Source organism: Dasypus novemcinctus, chromosome 6 (assembly GCF_030445035.2).
Source record: "Dasypus novemcinctus isolate mDasNov1 chromosome 6, mDasNov1.1.hap2, whole genome shotgun sequence".
NCBI classification, from domain to species: Eukaryota; Metazoa; Chordata; class Mammalia; order Cingulata; family Dasypodidae; genus Dasypus; species Dasypus novemcinctus.
The window spans coordinates 87,850,876-87,875,429 of NC_080678.1; the positions used below are offsets into that span (position 1 = coordinate 87,850,876).

The window sequence follows — 24,554 nt, forward strand, 5'->3', positions numbered from 1 at the left end:
GCAGCACTGTGCATGGGCCAGCTCACCACATGGGTCAGGAGGGCCTGGGGATCGAACCCTGGACCCTCCGTTTGGTAGGCGGATGCTCTATCAGCTGAGCCATGTCCGCTTCCCCCATTATGTCTTTTTTTTTTTAAACATTTATTTATTTATTTACTTATTTATCTCTCTCCCCTCCCCCCTCCGCCCCGGTTGTCTGTTCTCTGTGCCTATTTGCTGCGTCTTCTTTGTCTGCTTCTGTTGTTGTCAGCGGCACGGGAATCTGTGTTTCTTTTTGTTGCGTCATCTTGCTGTGTCAGCTCTCCGTGTGTGTGGCACCATTCCTGGGCAGGCTGCACTTTCTTTCGTGCTGGGCGGCTCTCCTTAAGGGGCGCACTCCTTGTGCGTGGGGCTCCCCTATGCAGGGGACATCCCTGAGTGGCAGGGCACTCCTTGCGCGCATCAGCATTGTGCATGGGCCAGCTCCACACGAGTCAAGGAGGCCCGGGGTTTGAACCGGGGACCTCCCATGTGGTAGACGGACACCCTATCCACTGGGCCACGTCCACTTCTCTAGTACGTGTTTTAGCAGCTGAGAAACTAATACACGCTCCAACAGAAGACATGTTCTTAATCATAATCTGCATTCATGCGGGAGTGAACCCATTTGTAAATAGGAACCTTTGAAGATTTGTTATCAGTTAGGGTGGAGACTCATTTGTGAATTGAACCATTCTTATTGGAGGCCTTATAGAGAACAAGCCAAGGGAGGAGACCAAGGATATCACCATGAGATGGAGGCAGAGATGCAAGTCAAGGTACCCCACGGATTGTGGCAAGTTAGCACCAGAACACTACCAACTCCAGAAAAAAGCATGGTCTGTTGAGACCTTGGTTTTCAACTTCTGGCCTCTAAAATGATGAGCCAATAAATTCCTGCTGCTAAAGATGTACTTGCCAAATGCAATGGATGTGTCATGATGATGGGAAGGAGTGTTGCTGGGGGGGAGGAGAGGTGGGGTGGGGGTGGTGGGGTTGAATGGGACCTCACATATATATTTTTTTAATGTAATATTATTACAAAGTCAATTAAAAAAAAATTCCTGCTGGTTAAGACACCCATTGTGTGGTATTTGCTCTGGCAAACTGAGATAATTCCATTCTGGGAAATTTAATTGAAGTACCTCTTTAAAGACTCCTTTCTTGCCATTTTCTCCCTTTTCTCTTTCTAGAACTTCGATTCAGATGTTGGTTGTCTATTCTTCTATTATTTTTGCCTTCCTCCTCAGAGCTTGAGCCATGTTTTTCTTCCAACACTTGTAGATATGTTTCTGACACCTGTGAAGTTATTTGTACTCTGACCATTCCGTTCTGCTGAAAGTTTTATTTGCCCGGCATAGTCTTTGTAGCCACCAACTTGCTTTTTTTCTATTTGTTTTTGCTTCTGTCTTTCTTCAAACGTCTGCTAACCCAAGGCTCTCTACTCCTATTTAGGGTTGGTCCTCCAGGAACATACTGGAAGCTGTGTGAGTGTGTGTGGTGGTGGTGGGGGGGAAGGTGCTTAAAGGGTGGGAGTGCAGAGGGGGACCTGTATGGGCTATTCCATTAATGAGCCCCTGCTGTTGATATGTGTGTGTGTGTATGCACGTGTGTGTTTCACTTGGCCCATCAGATTCTCCAGTGAAAATCCTTCACTTACCTTCCTGGAGCCTACTTCTGCTGGATCTGGGAGCCACATGTGGGATGACAACTGAGGGACTAACTGATCTGCCTATAAATTTTCAGTTAACCCTCTTGTCCAGTGTGGTAATTCTCGCCTAGCATCCTCAGTACGAAGCCCCTCCATCTTATCCTTTCTGGGGAATAAAACTCTAGTTTTCTGCCCAAATGGGGGAGGGCAGCCACCTTTATGCACTACTATAGGAGATTTGGGATATAATTGCTTTTTAAGTAGACTTTCAACCGCTGCTCCTGTTTTTAGGTATTCTTTTGCCCTCAATTCCAGAGATACATGGTCCTGCCAATTCCTGAGTCTTTTTTTTTGGGGGGGGGGTGTTCTGCTTTGCAAATCAGATGGATTCTGTGCTCGCCCTGCTATTGGCTTGGGCTCTAGCTCCACTGGTCTGCTAGATGAGCTACATCTTGCCCCACTTGTTGTCCAGCATCCAGATGTTGTCACTGTGTTTCCCTTCCTATTCTTCCATCTAGGTGTGTTTAACACCTTCAAGCGTCCTTTCTGTGTGGCTTAGTGGAGTTTTGAGACATGGATGAGCCAAATATGATTTTCAAATATATCATCCTTAACTGGAAGTTTTAAGTTTTGTGTTTTCCTCATTAACTTAGGAAGGGTTATAAAGTATGTGTGAGTTTTAATTTCCTTGTGTAAAATTTCTCTTGTATGCATGCTCTCAGACTGTCTCCCTTTGTCCTTAATTTCTAAGCATTTATTCTTTTCTGCTATTATCAAGGATTGTGTCTCTATGATTTTATTTTTTTAATTAAAAAATTGAAAACAATGAGTAATCTTTGTTTCCTTGTTTATATAGTCTTCAAAGCTATATTGTTAGGAGCATATAAGTTCATGGTTGCTCTCTTTCCCTGGCAGGTGGTTACTTATATTATTTTGAAACACTTCTCTTTGCTTCCTTTTTTTCTTATCACCCTGAATTGTATTTTTAAATTTTAATGTTGATAAATCTGCTTTCTTTTCGCTAGCATGTTGGTTTATTTTTTCCATTCTTTTGTCTTTCAACCTTTTTTGTGTATTACTCTCTTTTTCTCAAAGCCAGTCTCCCACTTTCTCTTAACAGAGAGATGAATCTAAGCTGTTCACATTTATTGTAACAACTGAAATGTCTGTACCTATTCCTGCCTTCTTTTTTATTTAGTTTTTGTCTTCTATTTACCTTTTTCTCCTGGGTTTTCCTTTCCCCACTTTTGGCCCATTGTTGGATTGATCACATTTAACTTATGACATCTTTTTCTTCATATGTTCTGGAAGCTATACTTTCTATTTCTATTTTATTCCACTTCCTTTCAAGACCAAGAAACCCACAAATAGGGGACTGGAATAACAAAGGTGGAAGGTGAGTCTTCCATCAGTGGACACAGACCAGACTAATCAACAAGGAATGTGGCAGAAGCTGTCATGGTACAAGAAACATTTCAAGCAGAAGTTAATATTCCTATGGCAAATAAAAACCTTGGACTCCTCTATCAATGAAAATATAAGTCTATCTACCAAGAATGATCAGGGTCATTTAAAGGGAAAACCTGGAGGGAAAAGGGCATACATTTCAGGTTCTGTTTTATAGCACGTTTGCCTCATCTTTCCAACTGAGCTTGCATTCTGTGTAGATCTTGAATTTTCCTTATCTCTGTGATCTATGTCCTCTGATGACCCACTTGCCAGTGAGGAGAGAGGGCTTTGGAGAGAGAACAAGGAACGTGCGCTAAGAGTGAGTCACATCACGCATTCTTAGCTCTGGGCAGTGTCAAGAGTAGCTGGAGTCCTTCCTCCTGACAATTCCAGCTGCTAATACAGGCCATCTGACCAGACGCTGACCACGCAGGCACCCCTGTCACTGCAGACAGTGCGCAGGGCTCATTTTTCCAGGAACCAGATACTCAGAATTAGTCCATTACATCTAGCTACATGTAATTAAGTATAAATTTCATGGAACTCTTTCTGCCAAAGATGTGCAGCTTTGAGATCAGATTGCATCAGCTCAATGAGTTGAATATGACAAGTAGTAGCTTTGAAATTGGGAACCTGTGCAATGGGGCTGCTATAGGAGGCAGGCTTGATTGGGGAGGGGGTTTGACAGGAAAGAATAATTCCTGAGGCACCCATCTCTCAGGGAGGTCAAAACAGCAGCCCCAGGTATGACCCTGACACCTGTTGGGAGATGTGCTCCCTTCAGGGAACTGACAGGCTCCCTGCTGTCTAGTTCAGATTGGACCTGCAGGCTGCATCCGGGTCCAGGCTGGCTGTTGATGCCTTCACTGTATTAGCTGCTTCCACCAGTTTAGGGAGAAACCACTGGAGTTCTGGAAAAGGTAAGATGTGGGGGCTGGAGTGGGATTTGGGGAGGTGGAGATTCCTTATGGAGCCACAGCTGGTGGGTGAGGGGCTCCGGGGCTCCTGTGGCTCCTCAGGGGACTCTGTGTGTTACATTAGCCCTTGGGCTCACCCAGCATCAACATGCAGTTCTCCCAAGGGAGAGCACCTGGGCTGGGCCGGGAAGGGGTGGCAGGAGGGGCCACAGGCAGGGTTCTGAAAGGTACGGGCACTGGCAAGTTTGATCAAACTCGCAGAGTGACTGGGCACCAACGGGCAGGCGGGAGGCCAAGACACCCAGAAGGGCTTGGCCTGGTCTTCGACGCAGAAGGAAAACGGCAGTGGGCAGACCAGCAGTGGGTGGTGGCCAGGCTGGGGGAAGCAAGCCCAGGGGGAGGGCCAAGGCCAGGCAGGCGTGGGGACAGAGGGCTCAGATCTAAGTACTTAACGTGCCAGGACCAGACTGGGTTAGGTATTATTATCCAATCTAGTCTTTAGCACAACTCTCGGTGGAGGTAATAATATGATAAAATCTAAAGTAAATAAGTAAATAAATAAAAAGCCGGGGACTTGCTCAAAGTCGTATGCTGGCACAGCAGAACCAGAATTGAATCCCAGACCTCCCTGACCTCAAAGTTCATATTCAGTCCACTTGGCCACTCTGGAAATTGTGAGAGCCTAGGGGGCTGGACAAGCTCAGGGTTTACTAAACTTGAGCTTTGCAAGATCCACCTTCGTGACTTTTGCCATCCCCACCTTTCATCTCTACTAGTATTTCATCTCCACTATTAAAGTTTCTTTAAACCGTGTAACTAGATGTAATGGACTCTACATCCTCTCTACATCATCTACTAGTATTTCATCTCTACTATTAAAGTTTCTTTAAACCGTCTCAATTTTTAAAAACTTAAATCTATTTTAGAAAGGAAAACTTGATATCACTCTCATGAATGGAAACCAGTATTATTTTCCATAGACAGGAAGCAGCCATTTGAATAAATACAGTGAAAACAATGCTACTCCGTAGCAGCTAGCTACTGCTGCCAGGTAAGGCTCCCAGGTGAGACTGCTCCCCCACCCTGTCCCATAATTTTAAAGAGAGAAGTGTTAAAGATATGCCAGCACTGAATTGAGACTTTGATCCTTAACGGGCTCTAAAGAATTGAAAGAAGAGTGGGAAAGGGTCACTTTCTCGCTCTGAAGCGAGTTTCTGTGTGGGCTCACGGACCTCCCGGCACCTGGCCCGTCACTAGTGCTTCCCCTGCCCCCAGGGTGCACCTCCCACGCCGCGGGCACAGCTGAGATGCCTGCCGCAGGGCTCCGGCCCACCCGGGCACTGCCATTCCTGGCCCCGGACTGGGAGATCTGGCTTCTCTTTCCAACCCAGAACAGCTAGAAGCGCCCTGTGGGACCAGCTACTGTCCTTCCCTCACTTTTCCAAGATTAACGCGTGTGTCCTCGGCGTCCTTGCCACGACCTGGGCGTGCACTCGTGACTGGGCTGCCCCACGGGCCGTGGGGCCACCGGTGGGCCCAGTGAGCGAGCATATTGCAATCTGGGTAGAAAGGAAGCCGTTTCAGGCACCCGAGGCACATCCTGGGGCGCTGGAGGGAAGGAGGAAAGTGAAGGGCGAAGGCAAGGAAACTCGCTTCCTCTGGGGACCTGCTTGCCTGCAAAATGGAAATAACCCCAACAGCGGGGCTGGCAGGAACTCAAGGAGGAGTCGTTTCCTTAAGCTTGGCAGAAACGCTCCCTACAGACATTGTAAGGGCGCATTTTCAAGACTGAAGCCGCGGCCTTGGTTCAGCCAAATGCGCTGTACCGCCTGGCACCAGGGAGCCGGGAATACAGAGAACTTTGAAAATCCCGGCGAAGGTCACCGTTGGGGATTGAACCATGCCCCACAGACATGTTCAAGTCCAAGCCCTGGTCCTGGGGGGGTGACCCTTTTGCGAATGGGAGCTTTGAAGGTATTATTAGAGCTGTAGCCAAAGGGTATCAGCGCCTGATGCAGGTGACCGGAGGCCTTAGACGCAGAGGAATCTGTAGAAGCCAGAGCCAGAGAATCACGTGCTGGAGGCCGAGGAGCCCAAGGACCGCCGCCAGCAAGCACCAGAACGCCAGGTTCAGGAGCGCGCGCAGCCTGCCGACTTCCAGCCTCCAAACCCGAGACGACGAGCTCCTGCGGTCAAGCCAACCCACCCCGCGGCGTTGGTCGTAGCAGCCCTGGCAGACCGAGACGGTCGCTCTGACTTGAGCCACTGGCCGGGGTGCTCGGGAGGTGGGGGCCTGAAGAGAGGGTCTCCCTGCCCTCCCCGCTCTCCTGAGGTTTAGCCTCCCACCTCTTAGCCTCCCTCTGCCGGGGCATGCGCCCTCACCTGGGGTTTCGTCTCCTCTTTGTCCTTGTAGTAGAAGAGCTGATCCCCACGGAGCACGAACCAGCGCTGCTGCCAGTTCTTCATGATGCTCCTCTGCTTCTTCAGCCAGCCCGCCTTCAGCACGGGGCCCGGCCTGCAGGGCCACGGAGGCCGCCCTGGGCTTCGGCTCGGCTCACCCATCACCAGGCTTTTGGAGCGAGCTGGAAGCCAAGAACACACATGGAGGGTGTGAAGTGCGGTGAGCCTGTGGTCAGTCCTGGCTTCCCCGTGGCCGTGGCCAGGGCATGAGAGCCCACTCTGGCAGGATATGACCACACATGGCCTAGTACCTGCTGGGCTTGGAAGGGGCACTGGTGGTCTGTGCCTGTGGGCTAGAGCCAAGGAGGGCAGCAAACTTCAGCACCTCATTATCAGCAGCCTGAAGTTAGCCACCTGGGCTAGGTGCACAGCCTGCCTGCCTGCTAAACTTCTGCTCTATCCCTGGGTTCCTAAGCTCTCCATTTCCCTGTCCATCCATCCACCCACCCACCCATCCATCCATCCACTCACCCACGCACACATCCATCCATCCATCCACCCACCCATCCTTGTACCCACACACATCCATCCCTCCATCCATCCACCCATTCATCCACCCACTCATCCATCCCTCCATCCATCCACACATTCATCCACCCACTCATCCATCCATCCATCCATCCATCCATCCACTCACCCACCCATCTTTCCATCCACCAACCCACACACACATCTATCCATCCACCCATCTGCCCATTCATCCGCCCATTCATCCACCCACTCATCCATCCATCCATCCATCCATCCAAACACCCACTCACCCATCCATCCATCCATCCAAACACCCACCCACCCATCCATCCATCCATCCACCACCCACCCACGCTACATGTACAAAGATCCTCTAGGTAAAGTGCAGAATCCTGAGTTTATCTTGTTCCCTGAGGAGCCCCTGTCTGGCAGGGGACATGAGACACAAGGAACAAGGGAGGATAAAAGGCCACAGGCTGTGTGAGACAGAGACCAAGGCTGCAGGAGTGTGAGTGAAGGTACAGCCCTTTCCACACTGGCCTTCTGCAGAAGCACCCGGGGGAGGAGAGGTACAACTGGGCAGGGCTGGGGAGGACGGCCTGACTTTAGGCCTGGCGTGGGGGAGGTGGGGATCAGATCTGGCAGCGAGGGCTGGCATGGCTTTTGCTGTGTGGAAACCGTCACCTCCTTTTGCTGACAAGCAGCTCTCAGAGCGCACAGCCTCTCCTTCCTCACCTCCCAGTCCCTTGCCAACCCCTTCGACGGGACATTTGTCCTCTCTGGACACTGCTCTGGCCAAATCCAGTCATTTGGCCGCAGACCTCAAGTCCGCACCCCTTGGAGGTGCTGACACCGCTAACCACCCTCCACCTCTCGAGGATCTTCTTTCTCCCAGCCCTGCACCCATCGCCGTCCTGCTGCGGTTTCCCCACCTCTTGCTGCTCCTGCCCCGTCCACTTCTGGCATCAATCCTCTGTGTCCCTGAAAGTCCTGTTGTTCTCGGGGTGACCCCGGCTTCCCTTACTCTATCATGATAGAGTCCCAGGTCTTGGACTCACGCATCAGACCATCTTCAGGACAGCTCCAGAGGCTCATCCAGTGACCTAAGCCACGTCCAAGGTCAGCGTGGGCACCTCTCCCCCAAACTTGATCCTCCTGCCAATTCCCCATGGACGGCGCCCACTACCACCTAGTCTGGACAGCCTGGTTGCTTTCGACAATTCCCTCCCCTTCAAACCCACTTCCTTTCCAAATTCTAAAGAGCCTCCCTCTGCACGGCCTTCCTTTCCATTTCCCCTTCACCGGTTCAATTCAAGTATCTACCATCTTTTGCTTGGACTACTTCCTGAAGCTTATCTCCTGACTCCAGGGGATTTTCCAAAACAGATACACAGCTGCCCAGGAAATCTTTCTAGAGTAAGACGTAATAATTGTATTCCTCTTCTCAAAAGTAGGCATTCGTTCCTACCTACAGTGTCGGTCAGGACCTCAGCTCTCCCAGGCGTCCCACCGTCTCTCCAGGCTCACGGCTTCTAAAGGGGTCTGCAGAGGACTCCAAGCTGGGGCCCCAGGAACACAGGTCCCTAGACCTGTTGAGTCAGCACTTCGGGGGGTTGGACCTGGGAATCTGGGGCTTTAATGCCATCCACCTGATCCTGATACAGTCGCTGCCTGCGGCTCTAGGCACGCCGGACAACTGCCCATCGAAATGCCCTGCTCTCATATATGATGGTGAAGTTCACATGTGGACCTGGCCAGCTGATGGCGTCCAGCTGTTGGGTCAAGCAAGCGCTGGCCTGATTGTTACTGCGAGGATATTTCATAGATGAATTATCTATAGATGGTCATTAGTCATTTGGTTGCATCTATGGCTGAACTGCATCTACAATCGACAAGGAGACGGTCTTCAGCAATAAAAGAAATCGCATGGAATTATTTGAAGACCTTAAAGCAAGAACTGAGGATTTCAGCAGCCAGGAGCAAGAGTTTCTATCTCTACTTCAGCCAGCCTCTCCGGGGGAATTCATCAAAACCACATTAGGGTTCCTAACTTACTGCCTGCCCTCCGGAATTCCGACTTGCCCATGCCCATAGATGTGAGAGCCAATTCCTATAATAAATCTTTATATACCTATATATATATCTATAAATCTTTATATACCTATATATCTATATCTACCTATATATCTATAGATCCTGTCGCTTCTGTTTCTCTGTAAAATCCTGCCTGCAACCTGTCAAAGTCCTATCTTATCTTCAAGGTGTGGACAGATTTTGCCACCTCCGAGCTGCCCTCCCAGAATCATTCCACTGAAATTATCACTTTAACGTTGCCTTTAAAAGAGGCTGAGCGATAGTCCAGGCCAGGATACTGTCATTCTGGTGTAGAGTTCCCTCTCCCACAAGACTGCGGATCCCTGAGGAGGAAGGAGCCTGCTCATTCATCTCTGCACACCTAGGCCTGGCTGGAGGACGCCTCCGAAGCGGGCAGAGCGAGGGGAGGCCTGGCTGGACTGGAGAGGGGGCTCGGCTGGAGCTGCCAGGGACCCAGCTCCCTCCGAGGGAGCGCTATGTGTGTGTAGCGTGTGCGTCAGTGTGTGTGTGTCTGTGTGCAGCAGTCCTAACGCAGAAACCCGGGGCTCAGCCCGGCTGCTGAGCTCACAGAGAGGGGGATCCTGCGCCCAGGCCCGCAGACCCCCCCAGGATGCAGGTGGCCCGAGAGCCTCACGAGGACGCGAGGCTGGTGAGAGGGAGGGGTGCTCCGAGGGGCCGGGTAGAGGGCAGGAGAGCACCTTTAGGAGGTGGGATTGGGGTGGAGGGTGAGACAGGGAGGAGGGAGGAGAAGAAGGAAGGGGGGAGACTGTGGAGGGAGGGAGAGGAAGGGAGGGGGAGAGAGAGACAGAGAGACCATTCCCATGAAGAAAGGAGTGAGAGGTGGCGCAGCCTACGACAAGGTCACGGAACCAGGCTGTGCCTAGGTGACTCTGCCATACAAGAAGGTACAGGCTGGAGCGCAGACGACAAGGCCAGGCTGCAGAGAGGGGCTGACGCGCAGGCCCGGCCCGGGGCAGTGCTCAGCACGCACCTGCTGAGAGTCAGAAGTGACCGCAGCCGCCGTCCCTCCTGGACCCAATGCTTCCACAGATTGCCTCCTTTAATCCGCCCAAGCCGCTACCCCCTCTGTCCCCTATGCGTGCACTGAGGGTTAGCCGGGCTGTAACGCCCTGGGGCCACACACCTGCCCGGGACTGCAAGGCCTGTGTAGGAACCGCGGTTGTCCCCACTTCTGGGCCTGCAGCGTTAACCCCTTCGGGAAACCGCCAAAGGCACGTGAGGCCACAACCCTGTGAGACGCTTTGGAAGGGCCCTGGGAAGGAGCGGTTCAGGGGGTGGACGGACGCCCGGGGAGGGCAGGAAGACAAGGGTCTTAAGAAAGCGTAAAGATAATGACTATGCTTGTGAGCTGATAAACCCAAAATAATAACAATGCCTAGAGCAACTTTGTGCCTGGGAATTTCCTTCTGTCAGCCTTCATGTTACTCAAATGTGGCCAGTCTCGAAGCCAAACTCAGCATGTAAATGCAATGCCTTCCCCCCAGCGTGGGACATGACACCCGGGGATGAGCCTCCCTGGCAACGAGGGACCACTATCAACTACCAACTGATGATGCAACTGGAAAATGACCTTATACGGAAGGTTCAATGCGGATCAGCAGAATATCCATGTCTACATAAAATACCATGACTTTAAAATGCTGTTTGACCTAAAGTAAGGGGGAAATGGAAAGGAGAAATGAGTTTATATGGCTACGAGTTTCTAAAAAAGAGTCTGGAGGCTGGCAGAAGGTTTGCCCTCATGCACAACTGAGCAGAGTCAGAGAGACAGATAAAGCAGATATTGGTTCCTTTGAGGGCTAAAGAGACCCATGGGAGTTATGGTCATGGCCGATGGGGTTAACTACCAGGGCAGATGGCCCCTCTTTGGAAATGGTGTTTATGTGTGATGAATCTGGACTCAGATGGGATCTCCCTTCATAAGACTTTCATGCTAATGTGCTGGAGGTGCAGTTAATGTTGGGGTTTAAGATATATTTAGGGGATTTGAATCTCTGGACTGACAATGTGATAGCCAGATCCTGAGCCTCAACAGACTCCAGCACCTACAATCTGATTTATTGGACTTACCACACTCAGCTAAGATGGAGGTGAAGAAGGACAACCACCACACCATGGAGCCTAGAGTGATTACAACTGAAAATGGGAGGATTGCATCCAGCATCCAGGTGGAATCTGAGCCTCCTCTTGACATAAAGGTGCAATGGACACAACCAATCCAGTGTCCACATAGAAGAGGTGGCATTGGATTGGGAAAAGTGGACATAATGGACAAAGGGTATGGGGAAAGGCAGGAAGAGATGAGAGGTGGAGGCATCTTAGGGACATGGAGCTGCCCTGGATGGTGCTTCAGAGGTAATCACCGGACATTGTAAATCCTCACAGGGCCTACATGATGGAATAGAGGAGAGTATGGGCCATGATGTGAACCAATGTATATGAGGTGCAGAGGTGCCCAAAGATGTACTTACCAAATCCAATGGATGTGTCATGATGATGGGAACGAGTGTTGTTGGGGGGGGGGAAGAGGGGGGGTGGGGGGGTGGGGTTGAATGGGACCTCACATATATATTTTTAATGTAATATTATTACAAAGTCAATAAAAAATAAAAAAATTAAAAAAAAAAAAAAAAAAAAAAAAAAGAAAGCGTAAAGAAGGTCAAACGAAGAGCAGTTAAGGTCCAGTGACTGAGGGGCACAGGAGGGGCAGGGAGTGGGGGTGAGGGTGGGGACCCTGCGCAGAGCGACGCGGGAGGAGGGAGGAGGAGAGCTGCAAGGGAGTCTCCTCTCAGGGACTTCCCCACAGAGTGGAGGAGAGCGAGGGGCTGGTCTCTGGAGGGGAGCCCGGAGTCGAGGAGGGGCACCCCTTTTTAAATGCCCGTGGGTGGGGCCTTTTGACTGGCAGAGCGTGAGGCTCTGGTCACGGGACAAGTGTGGGGATGGGTCACAGAGGGAGCGGTATGGAAGGTAGAAGGATGCGAGCCCGGGGCTCAGGCTGGGGCGGGGGCCAGCCTGGGGTGGCAGGACGGATCCCCCTGCCGTGGCCCCAGCCCTGGCTGGAGGCTCAATGGATGGGGACAGGGGTCCTGCTGCAGCCGAGGGGGCACTTCACTCTGGGTGCTTGTCACTGCAGCTCCGGGCACCTGCCTTGAGCTGCACCTGTGCCAAGGTGTCCATTAATTCAAGTAACGAAAGGTCTGTTCAATATTAGAGGAGGGAAAAAGGTTGTGCAGCATCAAGATGTTATTTAGGCACCTTGAGGTGTGGGGCAGTAGAGGAGGCACTGAGGCTATTTTCCTATGAAAGAATTGAGAATCTTTTGTTTCTCAGAGTTTACAGAGTCAAGGAAGTGAACTGGCAATTTGCATAAGAGGGACTACAAAGGAGCACTGAAGATGGGTAGAGATGCTGAGCTTCAAAAATACAAGAAAAGGAGAACACAGATCACAGCCACTATAAGACAGAGCGCGGCATGCAGTAACAGGGCTGTATTTTTTAAATTAAAAATGTGTATGCCCTGCAAGCCAGCAATTCAGCTACTCATCTCTGCTACAGGTCAAAGCTTCATCTTCAGAAAAAAAAAGAGCTTCACACAAGAAGCAAGGCAAGTATATAAATTACATTCTACTTGTCAATTATATAACCCTGCCAAGAAGGTAAAGGTGGGACAAAGCCAGGTGCCCTAATGGGCAAGGCCTTTTGAATATCTTGAGTTATTATATAGCTACATACTTCAATAGGATATACATGTATCCCTGTTGTCATAGGTACGTGGATAGATAGAGCTTTTCCTTGTTCTTACAGCAGCTACAAAATATTAAACATCCCTACCTAGGGAAGTCCTGCTATTTTCTCAAATAAGATGGCCAAAAGCTCTGTAATATATAAGCCTTGCCTAATGAAATAAAACAGGCTAATAAGCCAAGCCCCCAATCTTTAAGTTTGCACCTACGAACCTTATTCCTGTAATATAAGACTAATTATAATTAATGCCTAAGAGTTACCTCCTGAAAACCTCCTTGTTGTTCAAATGTGGCTTTCTCTAAGCCAACCTGTAAATAAACTCAATACCTCGCCCCAAATGTGGGACATAACTCCCAGGGATAAGCCTCTCTGGCATCAAGGGATTACTACTAAATGTTAATCAGTGATGCATTTGGAGAAAGACCTTGATCAAAAGGAGGAAATGTTAAATAAAATAGAGTTTTTATGGCTAAGAGATTTCAAAGAGAGTTGGGAGGTCATTCCAGAGGTTACACTCATGCAGGTCTCAGCCAGATTTCACAAATTGCCACAGTAAACAAAGCCTCAAACAGAAGTGCTCCACAGGGCACAAGGAACGTCCGGACACCATAGGCAAGCCACAGGGCCTCATCAACTCAACACCCCTATAGCAGGCTCTATCTGGGAATATATGAAAAGCTATTTCTCCCAATATAACATAGTTATACTCATTTATGAATCCCTTAGTCATGATTCTTCTACTCCTTTTTTGAACCTATAATTTTCAATTTACTTGTTAAGTTTATTTCTCAGAGATCTAAAGTCTTTGGATTGTTCCTATGCCAGCTGAGCCCTGAAATCCAGCAGGCATGCAGCCTACTCCTACTCTCCAGGTCCTCAGGTCTGTCCTGGACAGCTAACAAAATGATGATGATGGATGAGTCACATCCTGAAAGCAAGGAGTATCTTCAACTGCAAGCAAAATAATTTGATTCCTCTGTCCCATCATATCTATGTCCCTCCTCAGCCTGAAGCAGACATCGTCCCAAATCGTTCAAGATTGAGGAATGAACAAAAGTAATGGGGGGAGTGTAATTGTTGACTAGAGCAGGTTTTAACTGTAGTTATTACCTTGTGTTAACTGAATAATTTGTAACATTTTATATTTTTAAAAATGTATATACCCTGCAGCCCAGCAATTCTGCTCTCTTCTCTGTTTTACAGGAAGAACCACACGTGCCTAAGGAGCCATACAAAAGTGCCCATTGGAGCACTCTCTGCGATACCTAAACGTGGAAATGGTCAAATGAAACATGCCATATCTGTACCAAAGGATGCAGCGGAGCAGCTGGACAGAATTGAGATAAATGCACGTGTGCTAACGTTGCTGGCTCCCTTTTATAACAACTACCTCACAAGAGGGTCTCCCCTGCCTTTCTCCCATTGTCTTTTGAGCCCACTGAGTCAGCCTCCCCTTCCTCTGTTCTATCCGGGTGGCCAGTGACCCTCACACGGCTGCACCCGAGGGTCAGTTGGCCCTCCTGTTAATTGACCATCAGCAGGACCTGCCCCCGCTGGCTCCTCCTTCTTCCTGGACCTTTTTCTTCCCCTGAGTTCTCTTGGGGATTAAGTCGCATGCCCCACAAAAGACATGTTCCAGTCTTTTTTTTGAAAGATTTATTTATTTATTTCTCTCCCCTCCCCCCCCATCCCAGTTGTCTGTTCTCTGTATCTATTTACTGCGTCTTCTTTGTTCACTTCTGTTGTCGTCAGTGGCAAGGGAATCTGTGTTTCTTTTCGCTGCGTCATCTTGCTGTGTCAGTTCTCCGTTGTGTGTGGCGCCATTCCTGGTCAGGCTGCACTTTCTTTCGCGCTGGGCGGCTCTCCTTACGGGGCGCACTCCGTGTGTGTGGGGCTCCCCTACACAGGGGACACCCCTGCGTGGCAGGGCACTCCTTGCACGCATCAGCACTGTGCATGGGCCAGCTCCACACGGGTCAAGGAGGCCCGGGGTTTGAACCGTGGACTTTCCATGTGGTAGACGGACGCCCTAACCACTGGGCCAAGTCCGCTGCCATGTTCCATTCTTAATCCCTGTCCCTGTGGGATGAACCCAGAGGTAAAGAGGACATGTGAGGATGTCTTTATTAGTTAAGCTGTGACCACGCCGACTTGGGGTGGGCCTTAATCATATGACTAGAGCCCTAATAAAGAGAGGGAATTCAGACCCAGTCAGAAGCCAGAAGTTAGCAGAAATCAGCAGACACCAGCAGAGAGAGCTCGGCATGAGACGGGGGACGGCCATCACCAGAATGCGACGCTGAACAGCTTCCAGACCCAGGAGACAGTGACCTCCAGTTGTTCAAGCCAGCTGGCATGTGCTAATTGTCATAGCAGCCCTGGCAAACCAGGGCAGGGCCCAAGGCCACACCCCCGTGCTTCCCCAGGCTCGTGTGGGTCTCTCCTCTCCTTCCAGACCCCTCGCGTTGGGTGACCAGGGCTGGCCCTTGGGTCTCCTCGCCCCCGGGGGCGCGGCTGGCCTCATGAACCTAGACCCCATCCACGTGGGCACTGCAGAAATCTCACCAGCTCTGGACCCACACCCCGCCCTGCCCATTTGACGCCTCCTCTTAGAACCTCGAGTTTAAGACGTCCAAGCGGAACGGCCGGCCTGTGCTGCCCTGAAAGCTCCTCCCCCACGTCTCTGCCAGCTCAGGGAGTGGCAGCTCCATCAGCCAGGCCACCCTCTCCCAAGCTGCGGTCACTTCTCACCTGAAGTATGCAACGGCCCCTCCTCAGTCTCGCGGCCCTGCTGTGCCCCACTGGGCTCGACCCCCAACGTGGCACTGGCGAGAGTGCTAAAGGGGGCCCTTGGTCACCCTGCCTGAAAAAGCCTGCACGGCTCCTCACCTTACTCCCAGGAAAGCTGCAGCCATCACCTCGGCCGGCCGGGGGCCACCTCCTCTGGCCAAACTGCCCCAGCAGGACTCTGCTGTCCCCCAAACCCTAGAGGCAGGTGTCCACAGCAGGGCTCTGTACCCACAGGCCCCTCTGCCCCTCCCCTCGTGCCCACAGCCTTACTCTCTCCTTTTCTCACTCACGTGCCATTTCCCCAAAGGGCCTGTCCTGCCACCCTCGTAAAAACGCCCCCACTCACCCTCCCACGCCACCTTCCCACTTCATTCCATCGTGTACGTAAATTCTCTAAAAGAAGTGGAAGAAAGCACGTTGCAGGACTATGGCTAGAATAGACAGCTATCTGAAAAGGGGAAGAAAAACCCAAACCCCAAACAAAAAACCTCGCCATCTATTTTCAGTGAATCCATGTATTGGCACGGAAGTTGGGCTGGGAAGGAACACATCACACTGGTAGCAGCGATGCTGTTTGCGAAGGGGAGGACAGAGCTGTACGACTGTATATATTTTATAAGTGTATTTGTAATTTGTGTATTGCTTACGTAAATGGAAACGGAAACTTTTAAATGAAAGAGCTCTTTCGGAATGGCGCTGGATGCAGCCAGGAGATCCCAAATGGTAATTAAAATGTCCATGGATGCGATAAATGTTTATGAATATTTATCTGTGGAATGCAACCACAAGGCCGCGTGACCTCTGCCCACACAGGGACTTCTGGCTAGCGAGAGCAGCTCCCACTAAACAAATGAGCACCCAGGAAACAGAAGAGGCTGGCTCGTGTGGGCCTTCCAGGGGCCGGGGGCACACAGCTGCCCCGCGTCCTTCCCTCTGCACCTCCTCATCCTCCAGTGGGCTGAGCTGACTCGAGCCCGTCCCCTCCAGTCTGGGTCTGGTACCATCTAGGGGTTCAGTGAGTGGGTGCCCATCTCGTCGGGCACCCGCATCGGGCAGCCCACAACACTGAGAATCCATCAGCGATCCCTTGGGGAGGGGCGAATGGCGCGCCACCCCAACTCCCATGGGCCCCCCTTTCCTGTCTGCGCCCCCTCCCGTCCTCCCTGTGCTTTAGCGCCCAGAGCCCACCCTGGGGCGGTTTTCCGGGATGGCCTTTGGGTGCTGGAGCTTGTGGGTCTGCAGGGGGAACAGCGGAAGGATTCGGGGAGTGACGTTGCCTCCCCAGGGCAGCCACCACCTCGCTTTTCGCACCACCCACGGGAGAGGCGCTTTGCCCTGGGGTTTCCCTGCGGATCAGGCTCCCCTGGCTGGACTGGGCACCCCGGCCGGGCACCTCCTCACTGACCCACTGCGTGCCACCCTTCGGGGGAGGCTGGTTTGCACGCCTCGCGGCAGCGGCCTGGATTTCAGCAAGGCTCTTTGTTAGGGCTCGCGAGGCCCCAGGGTGCTGCAGGAGGGCCACGGGCCGAGGGGGCAGCCCCACGGGCACGGGGAGCGGTGGGAGAGCTGAACAGACACAGCTGATTTATAGAGGGCGACGGAACTTTAAAGCCGGCCTGGGAAAGAGGGAGACGGCTCTCAGAGCTGAACTGATTTAAAGGGTAAGTACGGAGGCCGAAAGATTGATTGGAAGGAGAGTGGTGAGGGATCGGCCGGGGCGCTGGGGGGCGCTGGGGGGGCATGGGCCAGGCGGCGTCGCGGAGTCCAGGCGGTCTGCAGCTGAGGGGCGGGGGGCTGCCTCGGGGCCCCTCGGTGGCCAGGGAATACTGCAAGGGCCTCAGACGATTTACCACCCTCTGGTCCTTGAGTGCAGGCTACCACTTTTTAAATTGTAAACCTGTAACGTCGCTTTCTCTCTGGGCTCCCCTGGGCCATTTGTTCTCCCGTAGGCCCCCTCCGAGGGGTGGGGGACGAGCGAAGACCCCCACCCCCCATGGGCCTCGCTCAGCGCCCAGGCACCTTCAGGCCTCAGGGTGCACAAAACACGTCCAGGAGCACCAACTGGTAAAACAGCAGTGGGGTCTGAAAAGCTCAGCTATTTCCCCCTAATGATTATCTAACGATTTTAAAAAATCAGTGTTTTTTATTAGAAGGCCCCGGGGATTGAATCCGGGACCTTGTAGATGGGATGTAGGTGCTCAACCACTGAGCTACACCCACGGCCCCCAAATCAGTATTTTAAAAATCGCATGCTTGAGTGACTTCCTCGGGCTGCCTCTGGGCTCGGTGGGCGCGGGTTTGTGGCCGGGGCGGCGAGCAGGAGGCGCAGAGCCGGGGTCAGCCAAGGAGCCGGGGCATGTCTTCTGTCCGGCCGTGACCCCCAGATCTCTGGCTCGTGCTGCCTCCACACAGTGCTCAGTCCCAAGCTCACGCGGTCCATCCCATGTTTGTTTATCCATTCACTGTTTATCGGCCCCTGCTGTGCGTCCATCCTGCCAGCTCCTGGGGGTTCTGGAGAAGGAAAGCCACCTGCCAGCCCTGACAGAGCTAAGGGGGGGGGAGGGACATAGGGGCACAAAGCCGCCAAGACCTGAGTCTCGAGGGCTGGGGCGCCCGAGGGCGGCTGGATGGGCAGCAGGCTGGGGTGAGCCCTGGGTGGGGATGGAGTGGGCCCGGGCAGCACGCAGCAGGAGAGGGCAGGGAGCTGGGCCTGCCGCAGCTCCATGCCCCTGCCCTGGGACACACAGACCCTGACCGGCCCCAGACTCACGGAAACCCTTCGTCTGAGAAAGGGAAGCTTGCCCCGCCTCCTCTGGCGTCTGCGTATCACCTGCAATGGTGCCCACTCATGTGGCTCCTCGCAAGAGGCCGCGTCCCCGCTCCAGACGAAGAGCTCTGGCTGAGCGCCGGCTGTCAAGGGACACTGGCGTCACAGAAGGGCCCACAAGCCCTGCTAGGCCGAGTCCCGGCTTCACCTCCTTGCACCTTCGTCCTTCCAAACCAGCCACGGTGTTCTAGTTTGTTAAAGCTGCCAAAATGCAGAGATGGTGAAATGGGTTGGCTTTTACCAAGGGGGGTTGACTGGCCGAGGAAAAGGGCCAAACCAAGGCAGCATCCAGGGGAGACCTTCTTCCCAAAGGCCGGCTACTGGCGGCCCTGGGCTGCCACGTGACACGCGGTGGCACCTACTGGGCCCGCCCTTCTCCCCGGGTTCATTGCTTCCAGCCTCGCGCCTCCGTGGCTTTCTCTCTCTCTGCCTGGTTTTTTCTTATCAAGGACTCCAGTAAGAGGATTAAGACTCATGCTGAATGGGGGGGGGGGGGTCATCCTACTTGCACTGGGTCCACACCCACAGGAATGGGTCCACTTGAAGAGCGCACTTTCTGGGGTCTGTACAGCTTCAAGCCACCCCACCCGGCTCCCGCAAGGGCCCTTGCAGCCGTGCCTCTGCACCTCGGCATCTGCCTCTCTCTGGGCCTGGGAGGCCTTTCCCAGCTGGGGCTGCCTGGGGAGCCCTGACTCCTGCGGCATCTGTTCTGTTGTTTCCCACGGCATGAAGATGCCTCCGCTGGGTTCTCAGAGCAGTGTCCAGCTTCCACGCTTCGGGCTGCCCCCGTCACCCTGCCCACACCTCCAGGTGGACATGAACTTCGCTCCACTGTGCTGACTTGAGACAGGACCCTCCCTCCTTTTGAATCCCTAGAATCTGGCACAGAGCCGCTCAATAAAAGTTCGTGAATGAATGAATGGAAGCCTCAAGTTCAAAGAACTTGAGATCTTGGACTTGACGCTCCTCTGGGTTTGGAAGGAATCTGCCAAGGGGACTTCCCACGCGGGGGGCCGTTTCCACACGACGAACAGTCAGAGGGCACTGGCTCAGAGAGGAAGCTCAGAAGGGACCCAAAGCCCACGGCGCGGTTCCTGCTCCCCGCTGCGTGGCCGTGGGCGCGGAGGGGTGCACGCGCTCCAGGAGGAGCACGGGATCTGGAGTCCCGACACCCATCAGCCCACGCAGCCCAGGCTTCCGCCTGTAAGATGTGGAATGGGCGAGTAAAATGTGGCAGCAACACGGGTTACTACCACGGCACGTAAGCAGGCCGAGCCCCTCGGAAGCTCCCTCCCCCTGCTGGGCCCCGTGGGGGACGGGCCCTGGGTCCCCCGCTCTGGCCGCCTCTGCTCCTGCTTGGCTCAGCCCAGCCATTCACGCAGAGCCTGGGGCCGGGTGGGGGGGCGAGGCAATCCAATACCAGTGATAAATTTCCTTCTCCGCCTGTGCACGAGCCATAGCCATTAGCCGAGATCAATACACTCCCCGCCCTTGGTTAAGGAGTCGCTGAGGCCCTTGATGATTTCAGGAGTCAGTCCCGGCCCCGCCGGCCCTGTTCAGGCAGCTCTCACAAATCACTCGTTTCCACCTTCAAGCAGGAAGGTCCGCGGCCAGCTCTCCAATTCCCTGGGGCCGAAGGGCCCGCCTGGAGCGCCCCCAGCCCTGGGGTCCCGAGCGCTGGTGAGGTGCAGGGCTGTTAGGAACTTTGGGCATCTTCCTCTGGGACGGTGACTCGGTTTGCCCACCCGCCGGTTGGACGGATCTGGGAACAAGAGGCAGGAGGAGGGAGAGGCTGGGCATCCCTGGGCCCATGTGCAGGACTCACACGGGCCGACTGCATACCCTGGGGGCCGGGCGGCAGCTGAGGGACTGGCAGGCTGGGGCCGGGACGCGGTGGCCGGGAGCTGGGCTGGCCGGTGCTCGTTCTCAGCCTGGGCTCTTTAAACACCATAGCACACTCAGTATGTGTGTGCGTGCGCGTGCCGGGCCCTGCACTGCCCACCACTAGTGCTCGGCGGCAGCGGCTGAGCGCTCTCGGGGGATCTGCTGCCTACGCGACCCTTTGCCCCCCCATGCTCTCTGCAGGTCGCCCCACTGCCACCAGCAGTTACTGGGCATCTGCTCTCACCCTGCCCTCAGTGTCACTGCCCGGCCCACTGCGCACACAGCCACAGCAGCGTTGTCCAACGCTCCGTCCAGCCAAGCCGGCCCCGCCGGAAGCCCTTCCTGGGGGTGGGTGGGAACCTGCTCCCCAGCCAATCCCCGTGCTCCACCCACTGCCTTCCCGCACTACAGCTGGCCAGGAACCGCCGTTTTCCTTAAGGCGTGTGCCGTGGGGCCTCGGCACGGGAGGTTCCGTGGGCCGCATGGGGACCTGGCGTGGGAGGCAACACACGCGTGACGCGCAAGAGCCTTCCGGTTTTGAATCTCAGCACGGCCACTTCCCGGCTGGGTAACCCTCTGGCTGGCAAGTTCTTCAACCTCTCTGGGCCTCAGTTTCCCCATCTGAAAAATGGGCGGCAGTGGTCTCTCTTTCTCAATAGGAGTCTTTTGAGGATTAAAGGCGATTACCACTGCACATGGCAGGTGGCACAGGGCATTTACACTTAAGTTTCCACAGGGGACCAAGACGCCAGAAACGGGACATTTTCCAGGGGGTTGGCAGGCCAGGACGCACACTCTCAAGGAGGCAGGTGAGAATCAGTTACACAACTCAGGGACGGACGTGGCAATAGGGGACTGGTATTTTACAAATGAAAGTGACCCTCGAGCACGCTGTGGTCCAAGAATGCCCGGAGCTGTCACAGGGCCTGCCAGGCAGGGTCCCAGGAAGGCCGGCCACCCCCCCGCCAACGTACCCCTCTCCCGCCCCGGGACATTCCAGGGCACAAATAAAGCTGCTTCATGAGTTAGGCTTGTTTCACAGCCTGGTTCCATCAGGTCAGTAAACATGAGCTATGGCTCCCATTATTAATACTAAATATTTGGAAAGTGTGTGGGTGATTAAATACTTTCTGGCCCTCCGGCAAGCAGGGAAGCGTGTCCCATTTGAGCTGGTGAATGTTGTCAAAAATGTGGAGAGCTGAAGAAAAGCAGCACGGAAGCCGGTCTTTCTTCAGAATCGCCAGGCACATTGGCCGGCGCCCCGCCTGAGCCCACCGCACACCTTGGCACCCACCTGGTGAGGGCTACCTGGGCACGAGGCCCGGTCAGGCCCTGCACAGGGCATGGCCTGACGGGCTCGGAGGGGACAGGCGGCTCCACACTGCTGGCCGTAAGCGGCCCGTGAGGCCTCCTGGCCTCCGCCTGCCTCTGGGTGGGCTGTATTTGGAGAGGTGGGGGCTTCTGGGACCCGAGGCCTGTGTCTACCTCGCCTCTGATCCTCCTAGTGGTGTGATTTCTAGCATTTTACTGAAATCCTTCCCAACCTCTTTTTTCTTCCTTGCCTCACAGAGTTGGTGTCAGGATTGGAATGAGATATTTGCAATTAAAGGGAGAACCCATCACCCAACGGGCACATAACTGACAGGTGTCTCCTAACTTCCCTCAAAGAATAAAGTTTAAAGCAAAGTTCATACATTGGCTCAAGCAGTTGGGTGCCCGCCTATGACATGGGAGGTGCAAGGTTTGGTTCCCAGTGCCTCCGAAAGAAGATGAGCAAAACAGCAAGCTGACATGACAGGCTGGCATGGCAAGCTGATGCAACAAGATGACACAGCAAGGAGGCACAACGAGGAAACACAACGAGAGACTCAATAAGCAGGGAGGGGATTTGGCTCAAACGACTGGGAGCTTCCCTCCCACATGGGAAGTCCTGGATTCAGTTCCTGGTGCCTCCTAAGAAGAAGATAAGCAGACACAGAAAGCACACCACAAACAGACACAGAGAGCAGACAGTAAGTACAAACGACGAAGGGGGAGGAGAAATAAACTAAATCTTAAAAAAAAAAAACTCATACATTTAATGTACGTAAATGATTCCATTTGCATGAAATTCAAGAATAGGCTAAGCTACCCTGTGGTGGTAGAAATAAGTCCGACAGAGGGAGGAGAGAATGTTCTGGAAAGATGACCTAGCTGGGCCCTGAGTGTGCTAACTCGGCATGCGCATACACAGAAGCTCATGGGGGTTTAGTGAGGAGCTGTGCATTGTGCTACACGCACATGATGCCTCAAAAGAATCAATAAGAAGAATATTAGAAATAAACAGTGAAAATCCTAGAATACACAGTGCTTTAAAAATCGGGCGGCAATGCGCTTTGTGGCCACTGCTGTTCAAGGCCCTCCCCACCAGGACTTTTTCGCTCCTCCACGCAGGCCCCTGGCGCTTGTTCTGGACCCTTTCAGTTCCGAGTAACATTCGGAAGGGATGGACACACGGAGAAGAGACAGCCGGGAAGCCTCCAGCTGGAACCGGCCTGAGGCCAGCGGCCCCTGGGCCTCAGCCCGACCTCTCCCGCCACGTGTCCAGTGGTCCTGCAAGCCTTGGGTGGAGCCGGGCAGTCTCCTGGCCTCCTGTCACTTCCACCCTACCCCCAGGTGCGGTCACTTTCAACCCTGTAACTTGATTCTTTTGGTATTTCCCTCCACATCTCTAAATAACATTCATTTATTGCCTCCTCTTGACTTTTTCTCTTTTTAGGTCGGACTTACTGACTTGTCATCATGGAAGTGGAGGATCTTTCTCTTTCCCTGCTGTACCACGCTCGAGCACCCATCCTCCCAACAGTAATGTTGTAAGTTTAGTCAGATCAATATACAGCGTTTGCATTATTAGTATTGTGCAATCGCTAGCCCCAGTGGAACGATGGAGTATACTGCAGTAATTTTCCCTTATTGCGTCACTTTTTGTTTTCCCTGGAGTTAATAATTGCCTTGATTTTAACTTTGCTTGAATCAGTAATCCCACCTTAAATGTCCCACCAGTTATCTAAATCTAATCCCCTTGTGCTCAGATGCAATGGGCATCTTCTTGAAGACACTGTTGTGCTTTTTTACTCAAAAACCTGTCATGGCCCTGGAGACACGGAGGGCAACCTGCAGTGGCCTTCGGATAATGTGACTCCCCACGCTGGGTTAGGGAGAGAAGAGACTGTGGCACTGACATGAGCACGAATTCTCCCAGTTGTTGTAGGGCACCCACTCTTCCGTTTCCTTGCCAGCTACATGGGAATAATAATACCCCATTGCCGTGTAGTCGTGAGAACTAAATGAGAGAAGCAAAATGAAAATGACTGGCGTCTGGTGGGTGCACAATGCGTGTTCGTTTACTCTCTTGTGGGAAAGGTCACACTGGCAACAAGGCACCCGAAGGGCTTCATCTCACTCACAGAGCCCCTTCCCCCCAAGGGACACCAGGCTCTGAGCTTTCAGCAAGGCCCCCGAGACCTGGTGCTCCCGCTAACGAAGGTGGCCAAAGCTGTTGGAGCAAATGCTCATGTCTGAAGACTACCTCTCAAAGAGGGCACCTCCTAAATAGCAGCATCAATTTTATTTTGAAATAGGCCAAAGACAGAAACGACCAGAGAACTATCATTAGGTGGATGGCATAAAAATTCAAAACTTAAGTACAGCTAGAAAAAGCATAAGAATAAAGGGCAAGCAAACTGGTATGATATTTGCAACATGTAAGTCAGGTGAGGGACAGATCAACTTTTCAAAGGACCTCCACCTGTTAGGGCAGAGATGGGGCTCAGGCTCCCAGGCTAAGGCCTTCCCACCACTCACTCCTTCCTTCCTTCCTTCACTCACTCATTCATTCAATACATATGTACTGATTGCCCTCCAGGTGCCTGACACTGGGGGCATAAGGATGTCCTAAGCCAGAAACGGCCCCTGCTCTTGTGGAGTTCATCGCCCAGTGGGGGTGGCAGATATTTACCATATAATCCAACTCAGGAGGGTACAACTACAAGCCAAGAAAAATGCTGTGAAGGAAAAGAGAGCACGGAGCAGAGGGCCAAGCTTAGACGTGGGAGGCTTCCAGGAGTGGCGGCACTTAAGGTGAGAGCCAAAGGGTGAACAGGAGTTCAGGAGTGTGTGTGCAGGGATGTGGGTATGTGGCTGGCATTCCAGGCAGGGAAGATGGGATATGCAAAGGCCCTGTGGTCGA

At 52.9% G+C, this 24,554-nt stretch overlaps 1 protein-coding gene across 3 annotated transcripts in view; it reads right to left on the bottom strand.

Annotated features, from left to right (window-relative positions):
- ARHGAP22 (Rho GTPase activating protein 22) overlaps positions 1 to 24,554 on the bottom strand; it is a 207,630-nt gene that overhangs the window by 119,742 nt on the left and 63,334 nt on the right. For all 3 annotated transcript variants that reach the window (XM_058299128.2, XM_023587781.3, XM_012523850.3), the window contains exon 2: positions 6,418 to 6,617. In XM_058299128.2, the coding sequence (XP_058155111.1) occupies positions 6,418 to 6,617 (200 nt within the window). The remainder of the gene's footprint in view (positions 1 to 6,417; positions 6,618 to 24,554) is intronic.